General features: G+C 36.5%; 2 protein-coding genes across 2 annotated transcripts; both read left to right on the top strand.

Annotated features, from left to right (window-relative positions):
• Positions 1-13,805: 13,805 nt before the first annotated feature.
• Positions 13,806-14,920, top strand: LOC128556628 (uncharacterized). The gene is made up of 2 exons (XM_053542192.1): positions 13,806-13,940; positions 14,519-14,920. The coding sequence occupies exons 1-2, from the start codon at positions 13,806-13,808 to the stop codon at positions 14,918-14,920; spliced, it is 537 nt and encodes a 178-aa protein (XP_053398167.1).
• Positions 14,921-22,125: 7,205 nt separating this feature from the next.
• On the top strand, positions 22,126-23,373 carry LOC123552870 (neuronal acetylcholine receptor subunit alpha-7-like). Its single transcript, XM_045342616.2, has one exon. It carries the CDS (start codon positions 22,126-22,128, stop codon positions 23,371-23,373), a length of 1,248 nt encoding a protein of 415 aa, XP_045198551.2.
• The last annotated feature ends 1,206 nt before the right edge of the window (positions 23,374-24,579 follow it).

The raw sequence follows: 24,579 nt of genomic DNA, 5'->3' as shown, positions 1-24,579 counted from the left end.
GCGGCTTTCTTTACGCCCGGTTTTTTTTAAAAAGACTTGTTATTTTATTTTGTTCTGGTATTTTTATAATAAATACCAATTTTCGATCATGAGGACAGTTTGTGGTTTCGTTTACAAACAGAGCTGTGACAGCAGGTTATGATCTTTTAGTGTCCGTGTCCAGAAAAAACGTATAATATACATTTATTAGAAAATCGCGGATTTTACGTGGTTTAAATGTTTGATATAATCAAATGCACACGGAATAATTCCACTAGGGCATTATACGCTAGAATTTGACAATGAAGTTCGCGTGTCAAACATGATTATCGCCGATTCTACCTAAAAGTAAGAAATCAGGCGACGAACAACAGGTTTGAAGCGATGACCAACATCATATACATGTACGCATGCTCCAGTTGTAACGTACCTACTAACAAACTGGTATGGGTTACAAACTTCATCTGGGAATAGTGCATTGCGTAATATTTTATCCCCAGCAGAAACCCAGCTATCATGTTCCTATTCTTAAGAAAGGTGTTGTTATATTTTCTGGTCCTTTGGGGTCATAAAGTCCATTCAATAATTGTGTAATAGAGTTCCGCTTAAGTAGGTGCTGGGGGCATGGGAGGTGTTGCACATTTCATTACCTCTCAAGAACAGACTGAATCAAACCGCGTCTTCTATCATTCTGTTTGCTTGCATTCTTTGGTTCCAAAAGATCTTTTTTACAGATTTTATTATTTTTACCGTTGCGAACTAGTTTGATAATCTGAATCATTCCTAATGTTAATTTAGACTTTATATGTGGTTATGCCCGATTTTTGCATGGGAATAGATTATGTATTTTTGCCACAAAAGACACTAAAGCTCATATGCTCTTGACAAGGTCAGTAAAATATATTTTTTATTGTATACATATAACTAGATAAACCACGTACTAACATAAATAACTACATATTAGTATACACGTTCTTATTTTTAAATAATATCAAGCTATAGCAACAAAAGAAAAGTCACTTACATTTTGATGCGACCTTATTGATTAGAACGTTAAAATCCCAAAAGTCTCACTAAAAGAAAAAACACGCGAACGCTATTTGATCTCTTATCAGTGCTACTTAAGTACGTTTATCAATCATTACATGCATGTTTATATCCACCAATAAAATTGTGGTATTTACACCCTCGGTAATGTGAGACTTATGAGGTAATTCGGCCCTATTGGAGGTCGGCATTAAATCTCCCGCATTGAGTGTACTCACAAATTGAATGTACACTATTACACTTTAATGTTGGCGCCCTATTGGATGAAGATCCGAGGTTAGGGTTAGATTTGATAGGGTAAATTCAATGCGTGCGTACACTCGATGCGTTTGTGGGGGCGGCATTCGGCGGGACGACGTTTGTCGGGGAAACATTCGGCGTGGTTACATTCGGCGGGGCGACATTCGGCGAGGCGACATTCGTAGACAACGTTTTATTTGTCGGGCGCAATAAAGACGTTCGGTGGGACGACGTTCGGTGAAACGCTATAACGACGTTCGGCGGGGCGACGTTCGGTGAAGCGCCATAACGACGCTTGTCGTTTATCGCTGCAACAGAACGAAGAAACGAAAGTTTGTTTGTTTGTTTTGGATTTAACGCCGTTTTTCAAGAGTCTTTCAGTTATGTAACCTAACCAGTGTTCCTGGATTCTGTACCAGTACAAACCTGTTCTCCGCAAATAACTGCCAACTTCCCCACATGATTCAGTGGCGGAGGACGAATGATTTCAAATTTATCAAATCGTCACGGAGAACATACACCTCAGCCAGGGCTAGAACTCTCGATCCCGAGATCCGTAGATCTGCGCTCTCCCTATTGAGCTAAGCGGGTGTGCTGAAGTAACGAAAAGGCACAAATCAGCTACCAAACACAATAGCTCTTTATCATCAAAAATGAATTAAATACTAAACAGACATATCAGTTCTGTCAAATACCAATTTTATTTCGTTTTCGATTACAGTATATAACACAGATATGGTCCTGATATCTGGATAGTGTGCTCAGAAATCCGATGCCAAGGCACGTTCGGTCTTCTCTCAACTTCAATTAAACGACAATACTTTGTCTCCTTTAGGGGGTCGCTAAAGCTAAAAATATATAAAACTTTAAACAACTTCTTCTCATTGTCTGTAGCATCAATATAAAGTGACTTGTCCTCCCCTAGATGCGTTCAAATGGAAAAAAATAAGACCCTTTTAGGGGATACTAAAGCTAAATACAGAAATACCTTAACATGACTTCGACTCATGAACCACTTGATGGATCTTCATCACATTCAGTGTATACCATCTCCAAGGTCTGTCCAGTTTGGGGCTCTTCGCTCCATTTAGGATTCGCTAGAGCTCCAATTCAATAAGTAACCTTTAAACGCTCTAGATCAAACAATGAGGACTTCTTCTCATAATATGTTTGATAGATCCTCATCGGACTTTGTCTGCAGCATGTTTCGAAAACTTGTTAAAATGTAATATATTGGTCCCTTTTAAAGGCCGCTATTATAGCTAATAAAATAGAAAACTTCTCATGAGCCGCGTTGTTGACCTTCATTTAACTTGGTCTGTAGTATCACTATAACGTCTTCTCCCAAATTTATACGAATGGGGACACTTTTCCCTTTTATGGACCGCTAGAACTTGAAATAAAAAATAAACATCAAATAGTCTCTACTCATACACGTTCACAGGGATCCGTCACATGCTACGATAAAGGGGTAAAATTTCTTTTAATTATATTTTTAATGAAATCTAAGACAAAAAATCACAAATAAACCATATATGAAGACAAGGGGAGAAGTGTGTGTGTGTGGGCGGGGGGGGGGGGGGTGTAACATGGTGAACTTCAGTTTTCACCTATGTTCTTGTTCCCATGCTATCGCGCAACATTTTGGTAATAGCCGACTCATAACCACTGAACTACACGAGCAAAGGATGACTCTAACAGAAAATGTATACTTTTTTCACCTTAAAATGTAATACAAAACCGTAGATTATAATTTTCTATATGCTGACACAGCCGTGTTCACAACTTGGACACGATCGGATAAAGCATTGCCACGGTCATGTCCGGGTGTAAACTGCAATAAATAGCGGTAGAACTTGGTGAAACAAGTTATGATCATTACAGCATGTGACGGATCCCTCTGGAACCGTTTTATGGTTCTTTGTCAAACTCGATCTGTAGCATCATGTTAAGGTTGTTTGCCAAGTGTATTCAAAATTAGGTAGACAAATATGTTCAAATGGGGGCACTCAGCCTTTTCAAAGTGCTATAAGACCTAAACTAGACTAAAAATAGAAACACCCTTAAATGAACTCTCCTCATGAACTGCTTGATGGATCTCCATCATACTTGTCCTTTCAAAATACTGTGAGGTCCTTTCCCAGGTCTGCTCAAATAGAGCACCTTTATAGAAATGCCTTTAAACGACATCATACGAAACTCTATAGCTCTTCATCAAAGTTAGTCTGTACCATCACGATAGGATCCCATGCCAGATGTGTTTAAATGGGGGTAATCTGCTTCTTTAAGGGACATGTAGACCTTAAAAACTTCTCATGAACTGCTTGATGAATCTTCCTCAATTTTCTTTTTTGACAATTGTAATGTCCTTGCCTAATTGTGTTCAAGTATGTTCAAATATAGACAGTAAGCCCTCTTTTTGGGCCACTAGAGCTAAAAATGAAAGTGCTTTAAACAACTTTTTGTAATGAAGCCACTGTTTTATCATCATCATACTTGTTCTGTAGTATCAATGTAAGGTCCGCTCTCAAATTTGTTCATATGGTGGAAAAGGGGCCGCTAGTGCTAAAACTAGAAAAGCTTTTGAACGATATTTTCTCATAAACTGCTTAATGGATCTTCATAAAATTTGATCTGTAGCATCATTGAAAGGTTCTGTGCCATTTTTATTGAAATTGTGGCTCTTGATCCCTTTTTAGGGCCGCTTGAGCTAAAATAGGAAACAATTGAAACAACTTCTTCTCATGAACCGCTTCAGAGATCTTCATCAAACTTGAAATGCAGCATCATTGTAACGTCCTCTGCAAGAAGTGTTCAAAAAGGGCCCATTACCCCTTTAATGACCACTAGAGCTAAAACTTAAAAACATTTAAACACATTCTTCTCATGAATCGCTTGATGGACCTTCACCAAACTTTGTCCGCAGCATCATTGCAAGATCCGCTCTAACATTTGTTCAGATTAGGGCACCTGGCCCCGTAAGGGTCCGCTAGAGCAAGAATCAGTCTTACAGTCTATCCTACATTAGTGGATAACTGAATATTGCGTGACACTGCTTTAAACGGTCACATTTTGGTTAGGCCGTTAGAATTCCCTTAACAGTGACCCTTTACATAGCGTGGCACTGTCTGACGCTGTCAGCGGGCAGTAGGAAAAATAGCGCAATGCACTAATGTCACATACTTTCTTTAGGTGAAATAATAGGTGACATTTTGTTCTACTGTACTGTTGTAAACAAAGTCCGGAGTAGTTTAGTTGTGTAAACATTGAAAAAGGTGTGAGATTCTGATGTAATTTGTGTGATTGAGTAAATCATTTAAATTGCCTAATTTTCAAAGAACTGCAAAAATACCGCTAGATTTTTTTCTGAATTGATGACTTAGATGGAAACTATATCAAAGGGATGTCAAATTCAAACTGAAAATTATTATTACTAGAACCATTTGCGAGACAATACCCTCTTCTAAAGAAATGGAAGATAAGTCATCCTATATTTGGGAAAGAGAAACTGTTCTAATATATTTAGAAGACTTCTTAAAAGACTTCTTCAGATGAACCACCAAATTGGTCAATAGAATAGAAAGGGGCATAATTTGAACAATTTTGGTAGAGGAACACTAGGCAAGGCAACATACCAAATATCAAAAGCCTATGCCTTGCAGTTTCAGGCAAGAAGATTTTAAAAGTTTTTTTCCTATATAAGTCTATGTAAAACTTGAGACCCTCCTGGGCAGCGCCTCTTTTCATCCCAGGGTAATAATTTGAATAATATTTGTAGAGGACCACAAGACAATGCAACATACCAAATATCAAAAGCCTAGGCCTTGTAGTTTCAGAAAATAAGATTTTACAGTTTTTTTCCTATATAAGTCTATGTAAAACTTAAGACCCTCCTGGGCAGCGCCTCTTTTCATTCCTGGGTAATAATCTGAACAATTTTGGTAGATGACCACAAGGCAATGCTACATACCAAATATCAAAGGCATGGGTTTTGTGATTTGAGGCAAGAAATGTTTTAGGTTTTTTCCTATATAAGACTATGTAAGATGGACGGGGCCTCTTTTCATCCCAGGGGCACAATCTGAACAATCTTCATAGAGGACTATTAGATGATGTCACATGCACAATATCAAGGCACTAAGTCTTGACGGTTTGGATAAGAATATTTTTTTCATTTCGGTTGCCATGGTAACCAGAGTTCTGCATGGAATTCAATTCTTTGAATAATTTTGAATGGGGTCACCCAAGGACTATTCCTTTGAAGATTGGGGTAAATCTGCCTGGTGGTTTTTAAGAAGATGTTTTTAAAACTTGTTGACAGACGCACGACGCACGACGGACGACGCACGACGGACATCAAGCGGTAATATTTGATACAGATTTCAATACTCATCTTGAATAGCCTTAATTTTGACCAACTGACCTATTTTCTTGTTTTTTAAGGTACAACATAGAAATTTGGACCACATGTATAATATTTGATATAGATTTCATTACTCATCTTGAATAGTCATAATCTTGTATTCTTGTTTTTGAAGGTACAGCATAGAAATTAAGACGACGTGTATAACTTTTGTTAAAACACTGTCATGACGTCATTCCTTTGTACTCATAGTACAGTAATTTAAATATTGGCCTGCTTCAATGGGACTCAGTACTGTATTTTCACGTGGAGTCCAATATTTGTTAAGCATTGAACAGTTAATTTGATACTGGACTGCACGAGGAAAATGATTAAATATTATTGTAACCCACTGAAGGTAGTATAATATTATAACACAGTGCTGAAAGTAGAAAAGAAAATTAATATCAAAACAAAGCGTGTATTCTGTTTTAATCTATGCTGATGAAATACTGAGAAATAAGTGAAAAATGTATCTGATATATTCAATGTGAAAAATATCAAATATATTCCACGGTACTCTAGTTGGGAATACTTTAAATTTATTTCCCAATAGGGTGCCTCAGATACTGTCACTCATCGGCTCATTGCGAAAATAAGTTCAATAAGAGTAATTTCGGGTGTACATATCAAATTCATATTGACACCAAGTCGTGATTAGTTTTTTGCTTCCATCTCGCTATGCGCCGTGTGTTTAATAGAAACAAAAAAAAAATATTTAGTATGGTTTTGACTTACCAGTAACTGTATCCGATAACATAGTGATAGGGTCTGTTCAGTAAGTCTTCTTGCACTGTAAATGAAGACTTTCGGGCATATTCATGCACAACCCAGCTAAAACTGTCATTGAACTAATAAATCACAAAAACAGTATATTGCCAGACATGTAAACAAATAACCCATTTTCTCATTCAGTGCACCTGTCCACAGCAGTCAATTTTCTCCGGCTGTCAGATTCCAACGCGCTTTCATTGAAACATTATCCGCATTTGCTACGCCCTTGCTAATTTGAACAAGAAAGAATTTCCTTCTACACACTTAAATAAAATGAACTAAAGCATTTTACTCTTACCATGAATTAAAATAAATCCAGTTTTTTGTTTCCGAAATGTCACAAAATTTCTTTCCTCGCTCCGCCACTCTTGAGAATACCATTTTCGAAGCTCACTCGATGAAATAAGATTGCTATTCCGTACAAGAGTTAACACAACTAATAGCAACACGAGACTCCCGGGATAATAGCAACACGAGAATCCCGGGATAATGAATTATGAAGGCGAGAAACACTAGAAAAGCACAATCGTGAATTATGAGAAAAACGTGTGTAAAATGGTCATGAGGATCTACAGCATATTTCATAATCATACAGCAACTGTTATTAAATGCAGTAAAGAAAATAAAACCGAATAAAATGAATGTTTTACGACAATGGTTTATACGTACTTCTTTAACAATGTTTTTAGTAAAATAAAAGCCCAAATTTTATACAATATGTAAAATACTGACGCGCTTCGGACAGTCCAGTAGTTTACACATTAAATTGTTTTCGTCTTATATCCTTTTCATACAGATTTCAATACTCCTATTTAATATTCTTAACCATGACCTACTGACCAACTTTCTTGTTTTTCAAGTTACAGCAAGTTACGGGTTTCGAGCACCTGTATAATGTTTTAACAGATTTCAGTGGTTATCTGGAATAATCTTTACCATGACCCACTCACCTAAACTTATGTTTTTAAAGCTTTAGAAAAGAAATAAATATGTTCAAGAAAGCAACTAAACTCAAGTGAGCGATATAGAGCCATCATGACCCTCTTGTTTATACCGAAGACAGATGTTACCATTCATGATTCAGTGCGTCATACATATATTCAAGGGCAATTAATCAAGGTCCAGTGAGCGACGTAGGGCCTAAATGGTCATCTTGTTGACTTTATAACTATTAACTAAAGAAATTGAATGTTTAAGTCTTGGCAAAAACATACCTCCAATTTCACATTTTACAAAGGTACATGAGCATTAAAATACTTTTGACATGAAACTCATGTTACACGAATGATTCCCTTAAACTCCTGCAACTAGAAAACTGTTTCGGAGATATTTATGCCCCCCTTCGATGAAGGAGGGGTATATTGTTTTGCAGATGCCGGTCGGTCTGTCGATCGGTCGGTCGGGCGGTATGTAGACCAGTTCTTTCCGGATGATAACTCAAGAACGCTTTGGTCTAAGATAATGGAAGATTATAGGGTGGCTGGTCATAACCAGCAGATGACCCCTATTGATTTTGAGATCAGTAGGTCAAAGGTCGGTCCAGTGACCTAGAACAGTTAAACAATTTCCGGATGATAACACAAGAACGCTTAGGCCTAGGATTATAAAAGTTAATAGGGTAGTCATGACCAGCAGATGACCCCTATTTATTTTGAGATCAGTAGGTCAAAGGTCAAGTTCACAATGACACAGAACAGTTAAACGGTTTCTGGATGATAACTTGAGAATGCTTGGGCCTAGGATCACAAAGGGCTTAGGAACACGAAACTTAATAGGGAGGGAGGTTTATCTTGACAAGCAGATGACCCCTAATGTTTTGAGGTCAGTAGGCCAAATGTCATGTCAAGGACACAGTGACCCGGAACAGTAAAACCGTTTCCAGACGATAACTTGAGAACGCTTGGACCTAGGATCAGAAAACTAAATAGGGAGGTCGGTCATGACCAGCCAATGATCCCTATTGATTTTGAGGTCAGTAGGTCAAAGGTCAAGTTCACCGTGACCTGGAACAGTTAAAATGTGTCCGGATAATAACTTGAGAATACTTGGGCTTAGTATCACAAAACTTAATAGGGAGGGAGGTGTATCTTCACCAGCAGATGACCCCTATTGATTCTGAGATCAGTAGGTCAAAGGTCAAGGTCACAGTGACCTAGAAAAGTTAAACAGTTTCCGGATGATAACTTGAGAATGCTTTGGCCTAGGATCATGAAACGTATTAAGGAGGGAGGTTTATCTTAAAGGTGGATTATCAGACTTTGACCATGTAAGGGATTTGCTTGTAACTTTAACATCTGATCATTTACACTCATTTATGTTCACTAAACACTTAATACAAGTTAGATTTTCACTGGAGGTATTTTTAAAATTTGATTTTCCTATCCTGGTTGCCCAACCAAGATAGAGTTATTTTATCGTAAGTATAAATTTGATAAGCATACTTTGCTTAAGGAAAGGTATTAATATTAGATATATTGTAATATATTTGTAAAATATTTTCATTAACAATTATGTATTTAGATGGAATTCGATAGAAACGCAAGTTTAAAAAAATATTATTATCTCCCTTTGCCTATCTTGGTTGCGCAACCAAGATAGATTGGAAATAAATGAATTCAGAAGCTACACACATATTTAAAGCTTGCCGTTTGGTTCAGATTGTTAAATAGTTGGTATGTCTATCAAATGCAAACGTAAAACTAGAAATTGTATCGAAATAAAATGAATTACTCAGCTTTTTAAATACTTTTATATTAAAGGGGAGTAATTACAATTTTTTATAAAAAATAATAAAACATACATTTCTAATAGGAATCTAACTCTATGTAATCGGTCTTTTTGTTCCTTAAATAAATCTCTACCAGAATATACAAAGAGTAAAAAATGGCATTAAATGTTGTTTAAATGTGATTGACCACCTTTAATGTCAGCAGCTGATACCTATTGATTCTGAGGTCACTAGGCCAAAGGTCAAGGACACAGTGACCCGGAACAGTAAACAGTTTCCAGACGATAACCTGAGAACGCATAGACCTAGGATCAGACAACTAAGAAAGGAGGTTGATCATGACCAGCAGATGACCCCTATCGATTTTGAGGTCAGTAGGACAAAGGTCAAGGTCACCGTGACCTGGAACATTTAAAATGTGTCCGGACGAGGGAGGTTTATCTTGACCAGCAGATGACCCCTATTGATTTTTAGGTCAATAGGTAAAAGATCAAGATCACTTTAACTGCGAACAGTAGAATTTTTGTGCACAGCGACCAAATAAGTTATGCTCCTTTTGCAATTACTGAATGCATCAAGGGGGGCATTACGTGTTCTACGAGCTCTTGTCAGTTGTACATCAGGTGTAGTCGTACACACTAGGCAAATATATGTAGCTATGAAAAGCAAGCAAAAAAGTGAACTTAAAGCGTACAGTACGTTGTTTTGCAGAATACCCGCAAGGCAGATACTCGGTATAATTCAGTCTGCAATATCTGGTCAGGCAGTCCTTAAAGACTGGGCTCGTCCTGGTAGACTCAAAACAACAGTGACGCCAAAGAACATTGCTGCTGTAAGACGTTTGATTAATGAAGACGCCAAGTACACGTTGTCCGAGATAACGTCTTTCCTGGCATGTCAACGTGGAGAACTCATTAGCTTCTCACCAAGCACTAGGGTTTAAGAAGGGTTTGTGTCCGATCGGTGTCTCCTATTTAACAGAAAAGCAAAACGCCAATAGGGTCAATTGTGCTAATTAAAAGAAACACTGAAAAGGTTCTCAAATTAAGATGATCGCACAATGTCACAGCGCCTAACAGGAGATGAGACCTGGATATACTGATATACTTTTATGAGCCATAGCGTGGTGTTGACAACAGACAATGGCTGCGAGAAGGTGACAGTAGACCAGTAATTGCAAAAGGAACTAAAAGTGTCAGAAACGTTTTGTTTTCAATCTTCCTTAGCACAAAGGATGCTGTTTTACAAATTTCTACATCATCAGGAATGTCAGTCACTAGAAAGTCTTATAGAGACAAAGTACTGAAAGCTGTTAAACGAAAAATACACACACAAAAATGCGTCCAATGCCTGGTTTTCGCGGTTTCGAGTTGATCCATGACAACACTGTGGATTAAAGTGCTGTCGTTCAAAAGTTACCGAGAATGAAAAAGTCATACAAATAAATCATTCCGCTTATTCACCAGATCTAAGTCCTTGTGACTTTTTTCACTTAAGAAAGCTGAAAAAGATGTTGTCCGGACGCAAAAAATTATCAAAAAAAGCTCTTTCGAGTGAGATGTTTCAGTTACTTAAGACCACACCAGCGTTAAGCTCATAGATTTCTAGATTGCGATTGTGCGTTGAAGTAAATGACACATACTTTATAGGGATGAACTAAACAAAACAATGAGGCCAAAGCTTTTGTAATAATTAATTATACTCACGGAGTATAACTGATTCGTATTGTTGAGATAGTTCTGTTATATATTACCGTAAAGCGGGTTATTTCTACGGGGGTAATATTTCTGCGTTTCTGCGGTCTCTCGGTAGAATCGCAAAAATATTTCCAGCAGAATATTCATCCGGCAAAAATTTAGAACGCAAAGAATCTGCATTTTTTTCACCAATGTTGTTTCACGCTATGTTACCTGAGGTAATCCGAAGTTCACAATCGTCATCTAACAATTACCGACAATCGTATAATTAAGTGATATGGTCAATCAAAGTCCTAATCTGTTAATAGCTCAGAAAACGTTTTTGTGAATGAAATAAATTGAGTGAATTTCACTTGATTTTAACCCCCAGTTATTATTAATCCCTTGTGAAGATCTTCCGAACTATACTTTAGTAACCTTTATACATGTGTAACCGTTATGTCGATATACCGTAGTTTGCAGAAATTAAACACGCAGAAATTTGTTTCACAATTTTTGGGGCCAAAACGCAGAATATTTTGACCGCAGAAATAACCGGCTATACGGTATTTTGATTCTAATGTCTTTTATGTAAGCAAGTAGATGAAACAGGGAAGCACTTTTATAAACCGTGTTCATTACAACGAAGTTCAGTCATAAAAGAAGTGAGCACCTCCAGTATTGGCAGAAACGCGATTATTGAAGTGATTTCTATACGTTCCATTAAACTGGAATGCTTCGTAATTACTAGCGCATATGAATCATCGAATTGGCAAGTACAAAATTTATTTCTGTTGTAAGCAAAACCCTAGAGACTAGTTTTGAAAAAAAAAGATCAGATATAGTAGCATGCACTAGTCACATTGATCACACTATTTCCTAAATTACGGAATCCTATAACTTATGTCGTCTATCGTCATTTGTTTTTCAGGTCGGCGCACGAAAAGCGACATGACGCAAGATACGGTGCGCAATAATACCGACACGACACGCGACACGACGCACGACAATGCAACACGACCCACGACATAAATGTCGCGATATCGTGTCGTATATCGTGTGTCAAGAGTCGTTTAGCATTGCCATGCGTCGCGACGCGCATCATTTCGTATTGTCGAGCATCGTATCGTATTTCGTTCGTCGACCTAGAAAAGTAGATGGTTGACACACGACACGAAACGCGACATTGAGACACGACGCTTGACACAAGATACGATGGGCGATAATACGGCACGACATCTCAACATTAATGTTACATTGTGCGTCGTATCGTATGTCGTATCGTATTATCGAGTGTCGTGTTATACGTCTAGTCGCGTGTCTTCCGTCGACCTAAAACGATATGAGCTAAACAGAATTCCGTAGCAAATGCATATTGAACAACTGGTAATTCATCTTCTATCGTGCACCAGTCACATTTTCTCAATGCTTCTTATCGCAGAGACACTGCGCGTATTTAATGTTTTCGTCAATATTTTAGAAATGCTAAGACAACCCTCCTACTGAATTCTGGTGCAAACGATCGTGTGCGCGTATAAATGAAACGTGGAGGAACAAAACCAGAATGTTCAGTATTCAAAGTGTTATAACGGAACTCATGAATATGAAATTATACAATGATACACATGGGTTTGTTTATTTAATCTAAAAGCACTTACATTGTGCATTCATATTGCATATACAAACTTTAGCGTAAACGTGTAGTTGAAACAACTATTAACATACATTTCCACATAAGCCGGTCAGAATATCTGTTGTCGGCTGAAATCATCCGTCATCCGACTCTGACACATATGGAAAAGTAAGACGTTACTTGTAATGAACAGTTTAGTATTGGTACAGAATCTAGAAACATTAGATTTACTGCCCGTTGTTACACAAATGAAATACTGTTGAAAACCCTCCAAAACAAACAACAAATATTAAGATTTATAGGAAATTAATCAAAATGTGATAAATCGTGAAAATGGTGCAATGCTTAGTCATCATTTTTATGTTGGGTTGAGAGTCACACAGACACAATTTAAGTCATATGGTGCCTCTTCAATAATTTTTGGTGGAGAAAGACTCAATCTGCACCTTAAGCGTTGTTTCATGCATGGACGGGAACCTGGGTAGAACCGCCGACTTCCTGCCAGCTAGCTGGATAGCTTACCTACAATTCAACCCCAAAGCAAGGAGGGGAAAGGCAAGTGTTTCGATGTCAGCAACCAGAACCACTCTGCAACGAAGGCCCCTGGCAACACCTAATCATACGTTACAACAAAACAATCTAAATACATGTAAAAGTCCCGACAAAGAATCGCAATGGAATACAACTAGAAACTCATCTTGTTATCAACATTTGATAAAGGTTTGACGTATATTTGATTCCCGTTCCATCCAGTCCTAAACAAATGAATGTATTTATTGTTAAAAGTTCACTAGTTATGCAATAAATTCAATAGCGCAAACTTCCTAGCACCAAACCGTAATGTGTAGTCAATATTTGCTTAACCATTCTTTGAAAGCAACAATCAAGTCCATTAAGTACCATTATTATTGCCAGTGCCATTTTGTCATCTTTATCAACTTTGATTGAACTTTGGTTTTACCACCGAAATTAAAGTTTTTGATGGTTTTATTGAGAACTGTACGATTAACAAGGTTACTATTAAATTCAGTTTTGATAACTGGTTGTTTGTGAACTTTTTGTATAAGAAAAATAAAGCAGTTGAAAGACCACGATGACAATATCAATATCAGTATTATGTACGCTTTTGTATTTAATTGTATTGTATATTTCTGGAAACTATGTAAATGCGCAAACATACGATAATATCACGAAACTGAAAAAAATTTGTTGACCGGATACGATAAAGACGTGGTACCAGTACTAAACCAATCGCATGTGTTAAACGTCACCGTGGTATTTTCCTTGTTAGCTATACCGGAAGTAGATACCGTAGGTTCTACAATAATGCTATCAGCGTACTTGTATTTAGCATGGACTGATGAGAAACTAACATGGGATCCAGCAGATTATGGTGGAATTCAGGAACTATCTTTACAAGTGGACACAGTATGGATACCGCTTATTATTCTAGGCAATGGGGTAACTACTAAAACTATTGCAAACAGCTGGCATAAGGTGTTGATTAATCATACAGGGGTTTCGCGAGTCGCATTAGGGGGAACATTTAATGTTTTGTGTGGATTTACAATGACTTTCTGGCCCTTTGATAAACAAGCCTGCAACTTATATTTCGTTCCTTTAGGAAATGAAAACATAAGGTTTATATTTCCATCCAGTCCTATACATGATGACGACTTTATACCTATGGGAGAATGGACATATGAACAAATTACTGCATCCTATCAGAATCGATTTGATAATACCGGGAATGATATTATTTATACCGTCAAGATTCGTCGACAATCCGCTTTTTACTTACTAACATTGATAATACCGCTATATTGTGTGACTTCTCTCGGACTGTTTGTGCTGCTTATACCATGTGACACTGGAGAGAGGGTGGGGTTTGGAATTACTATTATGTTATCGATGGTTGTTTTCATGATGGTCATCAAGGACGAAGTTCCTAAAGTCTCTGAACCTCTACCTTACATGTGCATTAACATTAATATAACAGTATTTGCTGCCTTTATAGTTAACATTATAAACTTCGTCAGCCTGAGCCTTTCCACAGGAATGAAGCGCAACTAGTCGGACATAGGTACAAATATCTTGTAAATTTGGTGTCAATGTTCAGTGGAAATAGAACTGTTCATCCAGAGGACCAGGCAAGAAAGAACAAAGATGACAATATTACCTGTTTACCTAGCACACCTGAAAAACAGTTAGATAATGTTTTACCATCAATGCGGAAAGAAAACATGGGCCCAGTTGAACTAGATTTCATATCGGAACCAGCCTCGAAACAGGATAAGATTATCACTTGGAAAGACGTCAGTAATGCAATTGACAGGATAACATTTTTCACGTTGACGCCATTAGCCATCTTGGCTACGATTGCAGGTATAGCGTATTTGAAGGCAGCCTCGGTCTATCCAACTGATCAGAACTTACACTAGATCCATTTACGACTCGAAATGTTTTGTGCTATCGTCAGTCTAACTGAATATACATGTACATGTATAAATGCTATTATGATATCTCTTGTTATCAACAAAAATCTAGTTTTCTCAATGGTGACAGTGGATTTGACATTGTAGATTCAACTGTAGATATGTTAATGATTAATCATTTACGTGAGCATAGAGTGATATTATGAACCTGCGTGCCTATAGTAACTTATATAGTTCAATCTTTTATAAATTCCAGTAAATAATGCACAACCGCTAATATTACAAATAATAGTTATATTTGATTTTAGTCGACATTTAAGAACTTTGAAATAATACAGGTGTTTCCTGTATGAGTGGATGTACCTGTCTAAAAATATCATGGAATGCCTCCGCACGATGCATATCTTGCATAAGTGATGTATAGTTCTGTGGAGGATACGATAATTCGCGTGACAATAGTTGGAGATGTGACGTGCAGTAGATTTTAAGACAATATGTCACGTCATTAGTTATTGAAATAGATTAAATTGTATTATTTTCAATTGAAAAAATAATCAAGATTATGTAACTATAATGCATCGATTCTTAGAATGTTTTATTACGCAACTGTAAGCCCTAGAGCTATCGCTTTAAACAACAAACAAGTAAACAAATTGAACTTATAGTAGAAGACAATTATTGAAAACAATATTCATATAAAACATGTTTCGACATAAGTAATGCTATTACGTTTTGCAAATGAAAATTATCTCCTGATGTGCAAAATAGCGATTTATAAAAAAAGAAACGTAACATTTTAAAAGTATTATCTTAAATTCATTAATTGATTTTGTGTGATCTCTTATTCATTTTTGGATATCAAAAATACATTTCGAGTCATCACTGAATTAATTCACGATATCATTAATTGTCTTTATATCGTAAAATGCATTTAAAGGTTTAAAAAATATTTTTTTGAGATTTTAATTAGTACTATGAACTCAATTTAATGTTATTTTTTTAAACTACTTGATGATATCCTTAAATTATTTTTTATGTGGAAAAAGAGTTAAGTTGTCTTTAAACAGAACAAAAATACCATACAACAGATAACTTTGTGATATCGCTAAGTTCGAAGTCATGATATAATTGAATGAAATATTGATATCCAAATATAAAGACTATTTCTGATATCTTAAAGTCGATTTTATAATCTCACTTTTAAAGTAAAAAACGAACATTTTACTACTGTGTATAAATACTAGATATCTATTAATCGAATTTGAGATATCATAAAATCAAACACTTTTTGAGATATCTTGAACTGATTTATTGATATAATTTAATATCTTTTTAGATATCTATGAATGAATTTTAGATATCATTATATAGAATTAAAGATATGTAAAAATTGTACTTAGAGATATAAAATACACTACTTGTGGTACCTGTAGTTCAGTTTATAATATCAGAAAATACGTTAAAAGACATCTTAGGGATATCATTAAAGGGTAATAATGGCCTTTGTTATAATGAGGCTGCCACAGATTTGTTAAGAATATAAATACATATTAAATTTCTTGTTATTTTCTATTTTCGATAATTATGATCTCATATACTTGTCATATGTTTGAATATTTAACTAACTTAGTAGATATTATTACTGAATCCATTTTCTTTTATTATCTCACTTTATGACTCTGAAAGAATCAGTTCGTTTGCAACATTAGAAGAAGCTGCTTTATCTATTTTAACATAAATTAAAATAACTTTGGACCTTTGAATACACTATGTTTAAAGTCATTACTAAATGCATTTACTAAAATCATCAAATGAATTAAGGAAATCACAAAATGAATTTAAGATGTCATAAAATAGTATAAATAATAAAAAGTAAAACCGCACCCCACTAATAAACTATTATTTTTCCATATTGCTATGTTCCTTCAATCTTTATACATTACACATATAGTCAGCATGTTTCCTTGTTGATTCAAGTACAATGAACTTAAAAGTAAACGAACATTGAACCTGGAGAATAGGTTACTTTGGGAAGTGAAATGGCTTACCCATCCTCATTTTTTGCATGTGGGCTACAGCTGGTGGTAATCATTTAGAGTTTTAATGTATTTCAAAGACAATTCCCTGTTTGTGGGAATCATGTCAAGAATTTTGATAAATGTCTTTAAGTTAAGTTTATTCCATCATATGTGCAGAATGTTATACCCCCTTAAACTTACAAAAGGTGACAAATTGAATCACACAATTTTTCACAAATCTCTGACTTAGTGTTCTAAAGCATGGGATAATGTATAAAATGCAGTGAAATATTTAGGGTAACCTCTAGCTGAAAAGTGGTCGAAAATTGATAATGGGTAAGGCATGTTATTCCGTTTAGGGACTGATATCTTTTTGTAGTGAACGGTGCTATATTTATCTGTTTAGAGATTTCAAAGACATTTCCAGAAAAGAAAAGGATGATATAATAAACAGATACCAGCAGCCTTTACATATATTAGCAAATATAATTTCATATTGCGTTGCATTACACATGTTTGATAATCAAGTGTACATGTTATAACATTTGTTAAATAAATTGCTGTGCACTTCATTATTTATTGTTGTCAAATTTCATTTGTTCCGTCCATGTTCATGTAGTGGGTTTCTTTGATATGCGCGGGGCGTGTGTGCACAATCGGTTATGCTCCCTCGGAAACTCCCCCTCTCCAATATTCTTCAACTGCATACCCTGATACAGTTGTTCTCATGGCCAAATTCAAGTTTCCAGGTGTTGAATGCGACTGAGTGTTCACTGCTGTCGTATCTCCCGGTGTTGTCAATGCTTGCCCGACTGCATTCTGAAGACGACTCTTGTACAAAATCCTACCACCGGAAGTCAACATTCCACCAGCGACGAGTGCAAGATAGAACGACACATGTGGTATCCCAACGCCGAATTTAAATCCAGCTTCTTTCAAAAACATCACCAAAAATACGATGGCTCCTATTTTAAGTAATGCTCCTTAAATGAAAAAATATTGTTTCTTAAAAGTATAGCCCTGGTCAGCCAAAGTATTGCTAACACATTGTTTTGTTTGACTGATAATCGAATATGCTATATGTATTTGTTTAAAAAGTAAAATATTCTTATGTTGTTGATATGACACTGTTTAGAAGTAGGCAGTTGGCATTTACTTGTGTAAAACAGGTTAGTACTGGCACCGAATCCAGAAACACTAGTTAGTTACATATCTGATGTTCTGTTGGATAAAAAGCGCTAAAAACAAAGAAAAAAACAATCTTATGGCTCAGTGTTTGCATGATGTAATGGCACAGTCTAAATGAGTGAAACGTGAAGAAATTCCAAAAGAAAGAATTACAGAAATTTTTACAGGAAACATAACACATCAGTCAATATATTACAGAAATCAAACTGACATTGTGGCAGTAGTACAATCAAAGCCCTGAAAAGACTGACAGCCAGTGCTTATTGAGTGATATTTCAACCTTTACACCTGAAGAATCAACATTTCATTGTGCATAGACCGGTCATGATTTGAACATTGTTAGTAGAGGTCCACTAGACAATGCTACATGCCAAATATGTAAGCTTTGTGCATTATGGTTCAAGATAAGTAAAGGTTTTCCCTGTACAACTCTATGTAAAACTAAGTTTGCCCAAGGGTGGGGCCAATTTCAACCCTAAACGCTAAACCATAACCTAACCCTAGAGCGGAGTGATTCCAAATATTTCGAATGTGAATATAAAGTTCATAATTATTCTAGAATCCGTTGCTGCTTGTTTTTGTTATTTAAAACAGTAGTCCTCAGTTGCTCACACACTCTCACAATACAAAGATTATAAAAAATAGATATAGGACTATTTTTTACACGTCCAGAATATTTGTGTGATGCGGTCACATAGAAATAGAAGGAAAATTCAAACGACGCGAGTTTGAAACTTGGTAGTTGATTTAGAGCTATAGCCAGTCGCTAAAGCACGAGCTAAAAATCAGTTTTGAAAACATATGACAAATTCTTCTGGATAAGAAAACTTGAAACCAGGGTAAAATTTTATTGCATTGTAATAACACGAAATGTGCCATGTGTGAATAAGACTGCCAGTTTCAGATAAACGATGTCCGAGGTAATTAACGTCAAACAAGAAATCGTCGTGAACATTTTTCATTACATTCGTTACTTCGTGACTTGTTACTATTATCAAAAGCGTAACATAGCTAATACATTAAAATTCGCTCGTTCTTTGTAAGTCCTCGACATTGACAATTTAAAGAAAGAATTGCTCTATAGAAAGAGTATTTCGTTCTTTCAAGACGGATTCTCGCTGTTATCAGTACTAAATGAGGATTAAACACTGTGGCAGCAACTGCATAGGGATACGACATCTTAATGTTTAGTGTTTAATAAACAATGATCACGTAGAGTCCCAGCCATGCTTGTTGTATCATTTTAAATATCACTTATGCATAATTCACATTTAACCCGGGCGTTGTGCGATAAATGAGTCTATGACTTTCCTTGCGGTTTTTGGGGCATGGTAGGTGGCCACGAGCTACGGCTTATGTGTTCACGTTATATACGAGCATTGTGCCATGTTTTTGTACAGTCTTTCGGGTGAAGGCCGGGAGAAGTCTGTACGGACGCTGCGCGGAGTTTATGCAGAAATCGTGCAATTTCAGCGCAAGGAAATCGTACGACGCTCGTGCCGAAAACATGCTGGAGATGGCCAATATATATAACAATCTGAAAAATGTTCAATATCAATGCGATTTCACGAGTACTGCACGGGCAGCAAGCGGCAACCTTGCGGCAGCTGTGCGAGGGCCATGCGACGGTTCCACAAGCCTACAATCTCCGTACGATTTTTGGGCACCATGCCTACGGAAAATCGTGCGTTGGCTGCACGAGCAGCGCGCGGCCTCCTAACGATGCCAGTGCGGGCGGGGATTGTGCAAAGCCATCTGCAACAAGCCTAAGGGATACGGGCTTTCGAATTTTCTTTTAAATTTGTATAACTTTTCGCTAAACAAAATTGTAAAGGCTGCGGAGCCCGTGAATCCGTACAAAAATCACACTGCCGCCTCCTGCCTCTGCACGGAAAGGATGATACGGACCGTCTATGGGCTCCACAAACGCGCGAACTAGGCATTACTTGACATTTTTTCATGAACTAAACAGTAAGTAAAAACATATTTCATCGATATTTTGCGAACATCATATTATTTGTTCCTCTATGACATTAATGTCACGGGTCGTGTCGCATTGTCGTGATTCGTGTTTCGCGCCGTGTCATACGTCGTATCGCGTGTCTTGCGTCGACCTAAACACGATGGACGAAACACGACATGAACAGAATTCTGAACCAAATGTATATTGAACAATTGGTAATTTATCTTCCATCGTACACCAGCCACAGTATGTCAGATCATATACCAGGATGCACTATTTACATTGATCACACTAAATCGAATGAATCAACCACTGGCATTGTACATGTAATTATACCTGACCCCAAGAATACTTTGATTATGGGAAAATATGCTAGCCCATTTCAGCCAGGCATTTCTCACCTAAAACGGACGTCAAATTGTCAGCGTTGGTTCGCGCACCTTTCGTATTGTCATGTGACGTATCATATTTCGTGCACTGACCTAGATATAATAGACGGATGACGCACAACACGAAACGCGACAATACGACACGACGCTCGACACACGATACGACGGGCGATAATACAACACGACATCGCTAAATTCATGTTGCAGGTCATGTCGCATTTTCGTGCATCGTGTCACGCATTGTTGTACGTTGTACCGCATGTTGTGTTGTATTATCGCGCGTCTTGTCATACGTCGTGTCGTGCGTCTTGCGTCGACCTAAAACACGACGGACAACACATAGAATTCCGTAGCAAATGCATATTGAACAACTGGTAATTTATCTTCTATTGTGCACCAGTCATATTTTCTCAATGTTTCTTATCTCAGAGATACTCTGTGTATTTTATGTTTTTGTCAACGTTAAAGAAAAGCTTAGACATCCTTCCCTACTGAAACGACCGTGTTCGCGTATAATTGAAACGTAGAGGAACAAAACCAGAATGTTCAGTATTCAAAGTTTTATAACGCAACTCGAAATCATGAATGAGAGTTGTTTAACAAATTATTTAACAAATTATTCTGAATATAAAATCATACTATGATAGACAAAATCATTCGTCCTCCTATTCTGACACATAACGAAAAGTTGGTTGTTACTTGTAGAGAACAGTTTATTACTGGAACAGAATCCAGAAACACTAGATTAATGAAATACTGTTGAAAACCCCAAAACAAACAAACAAATATTAAGATATATAGGAAATGAATCAAAATATGATGAATAGTGAAAAAAGAGTCACCAAGACACCAAGACACAATTTAGGCCATATGGCGACTCTTAAATAATTTGTGGCGGAGGGACATGTGCCACTTTAGCGTTCGGGAACCTGGGTAGATCCGCCGACTTCCTGCAAGCTAGCTGGATAGCTTCCAAATAAAATCTACTCCAAAGCAAGGAGGGGAGAGGCAAGTGATTCGATGTCAGCAACCATAATCACACAGCAACGAAGGCTCCTTGCAACACCTTATCATAAGCTTCAACAATCTAAATACATGTAAATGTTCCGAGAAAGAATCGCAAGGGATTAATTACGACCAGAAACGCATCCTGTTATCAACGTTTGATAAAGCTTTGAAATATATTGATTTCCATCCAGTGCTATACAAATGAATGAATTTATCGTTAATAGTTCACTGATTATGCAATAAATTCAATAGCGCAAATTTCCTAACACCAAACAGATAATGTGTCGTCAGTATTTGCTTCTCTACTCTTTGAAAGCAACAAACAAGTCCATTAAGTACCATTACTATTGTCAGTGTCATTTTGTCATCTTTATCAGAGGATAAAATTATCCTTTGATGGAATTTTGGTTTTACCACCGAAATTAAAATCTTTGATGGTTTTGTTGAGAACTGCATTGTTAACAAGGATACTATTCAATTCAGTTTTATTATCTAGTTCTTTGTAAACTTTTCGTTGAAAAAAATAAGAACTTAAACAGTTGAAAGACAACGATGACAATATCAATATCGGTATTATGTACGCTTTTGTGTTTGATTGTATTGGACATTTCTGGAAATCCTGTAAATGCGCAAACATACGATAATATGACGACACTGAAAAAAATGTTATTGACCGGATATGATAAAGACGTGGTTGCAGTTCTAAACCAATCGCACGTGTTAAACGTCACCGTGATATTTTCCTTGTTAGCTATACCGGAAGTAGATACCGTAGGTTCTACAATAAAGCTATCAGCATACTTGAATCTAGCATGGACTGATGAGAAACTAACATGGGATCCAGCAGATTATGGTGGAATTCAGGAACTATCTTTACTAGTGGACACAGTATGGACACCGCCTATTATTCTAGGTAATGGGGTAACTACTAAAACTATTGCAAACAGCTGGCATAAGGTGTTGATCAATCATACAGGGGTTTCGCGAGTCGCATTAAGGGGAACATTTAATGGTTTGTGTGGATTTACAATGACGTTCTGGCCCTTTGATAAACAAGCCTGCAACTTATTTTTCGTTCCTTTAGGAAATGAAAACATAAGGTTTATATTTCCATCCAATCCTATACATGATGACGACTTTATACCTATGGGAGAATGGACATATGAACAAATTACTGCATCCTATCAGAATCGATTTTATACCGGGAATGATATTATTTATACCGTCAAGATTAGCCGACATTCCGCCTTTTACTTACTAACAATGATAATACCGCTATATTGTGTGACTTCTCTCGGACTGTTTGTGCTGCTTATACCATGTGACACTGGAGAGAGGGTGGGGTTTGGAATTACCATTATGTTATCAATGGTTGTTTTCATGATGGTCATCAAGGACGAAGTTCCTAAAACCTCTGAACCTCTACCTTACATGTGCATTTACATTAATATTACAGTATTTGCTGCCTTTATAGTTAACATAATAAACTTCGTCAGTCTGAGCCTGTTCCACAGGAATGAAGCGCAACCAGTCGGACAAAGGTACAAATATCTTGTAAATTTGGTGTCAATGTTCAGCGGAAATAGAACTGTTCATCCAGAAGTCAAGGCAAGAAAGAACAAAGATGACAATATTACCTGTTTACCTAGCACACCTGAAAAGCAGTTAGATAATGTTTTACCATCAATGAGGAAAGAAAACCTGGAACCAGTTGAACACGATTTTATATCGGAACCAACTGTAAAACATGATAAGATTGTCACTTGGAAAGACGTCAGTAATGCAATTGACAGGATAACATTTGTCACTTTGACGCCTTTAGCGATCTTGGCTACGATTGCAGGTGTAGTGTATTTGAAAGCAGCCTCGGTCTATCCAGATTGGGCCAACTGATCAGAACTTTCACTAGATCCATTCACGACTCGAAATGTGATATCTCTTGTTATCAGCAATAATGTAGTTTTCTCAATCAATGTTTACAGTGGATTCAACTGTGAATATGTTTTTGATCAATTATTTACTAAGTATAGAGTAAAATGATAGCACTTTATGCCTAGTAACTTATATAGTTCAATCATTTGGTAAATAATGTACAACCGCTTATATTACAAAATATAATTCTATTTGACTGAAGTCGACATTTAGATACTTTGATATAATACAGGTGTTTCCTGTGTGCGTGTCTTAAATATCATGGACTGGCTCTACACTATGTAGTCATAGCTTCTATGCCGTCTAAACAGCTGATCGCATGTACTGACATGCTGCCGTTTGACAGAATATGTTCGTTTTCCACATTGGTAGGAGTGCTTTTTTAGCCATGAGATGATGCAGCTTTTCAATTTTGAACAGATGCTTTACCTGTTTTTAACATGAATTAGAAGAATTATGGGACATTGAATACACTTTTTTAAAAGACATTACTAAATTAACTTAATATGATCATCAAATGAATTAAGGAAATCACAAAATGAATAATAGATATCAGAAATAATAAATATACAGTAAAATCGCACTCTCCTCCACCGCAATAATTTATTCTTCCATATGTTTTATGTTTCTTCAATCTTTTTACATTACTCATATAGTCAGAATGCTTCTTTGTTAATTAGCTACAATGAACTTAAAAGTTAATGAAGTTTGAACCTTATCTACTACGAGTCTCTGCAACAGAATGTATTTTACAAATAATAAAAAAAGATAACAAAGAAAAAACAACAGATTTACACTATCATTGTGACGGAACTACACAATAATTCGATGCATTTTTCAAGATGGCATATATAACGTTTTATGAAAGTTTTATTTGCTAAAAAGCCTTTACTTTTCTTTTATTTAGAAAGTATATTAATTTATCCTGTCCCTTGCAGTATTTTCGACCCGATATCAAGGTGCCGTATATCTTTCTTGATATACCGTCAGTTGACACGTGACCAGTAATATACGGTCAGTTGATCATGTGACCTTATGATAGATATTGTTGTCATAAGAAAATTTGCATTGAAACCATCACCAATATGTTGGAAATGTCCGGACTAAGAAAATGAGTGGTCAACTGAATAATGAGTTTTTACTCAAAAACGAAGAAGTTATTGCGAT

The sequence above is a fragment of the Mercenaria mercenaria genome, chromosome 4, assembly GCF_021730395.1.
Source record: "Mercenaria mercenaria strain notata chromosome 4, MADL_Memer_1, whole genome shotgun sequence".
In the NCBI taxonomy this organism is placed as follows: domain Eukaryota; kingdom Metazoa; phylum Mollusca; class Bivalvia; order Venerida; family Veneridae; genus Mercenaria; species Mercenaria mercenaria.
Note: the sequence above shows the minus strand (reverse complement) of the source record. Positions and strands in the feature narration are given on the sequence as shown.

Excerpts from the sequence above, each read along its gene's own strand:
- LOC128556628 (XM_053542192.1), top strand. The coding sequence starts at position 13,806 with ATGCTATCAGCGTACTTGTATTTAGCATGGACTGATGAGAAACTAACA. Across the intron at positions 13,941-14,518 it reads TTATTATTCTAGGCAATGGG|CCTGAGCCTTTCCACAGGAA; the intron begins GTAACTACTAAA and ends AAACTTCGTCAG.
- LOC123552870 (XM_045342616.2), top strand. The coding sequence starts at position 22,126 with ATGACGACACTGAAAAAAATGTTATTGACCGGATATGATAAAGACGTG.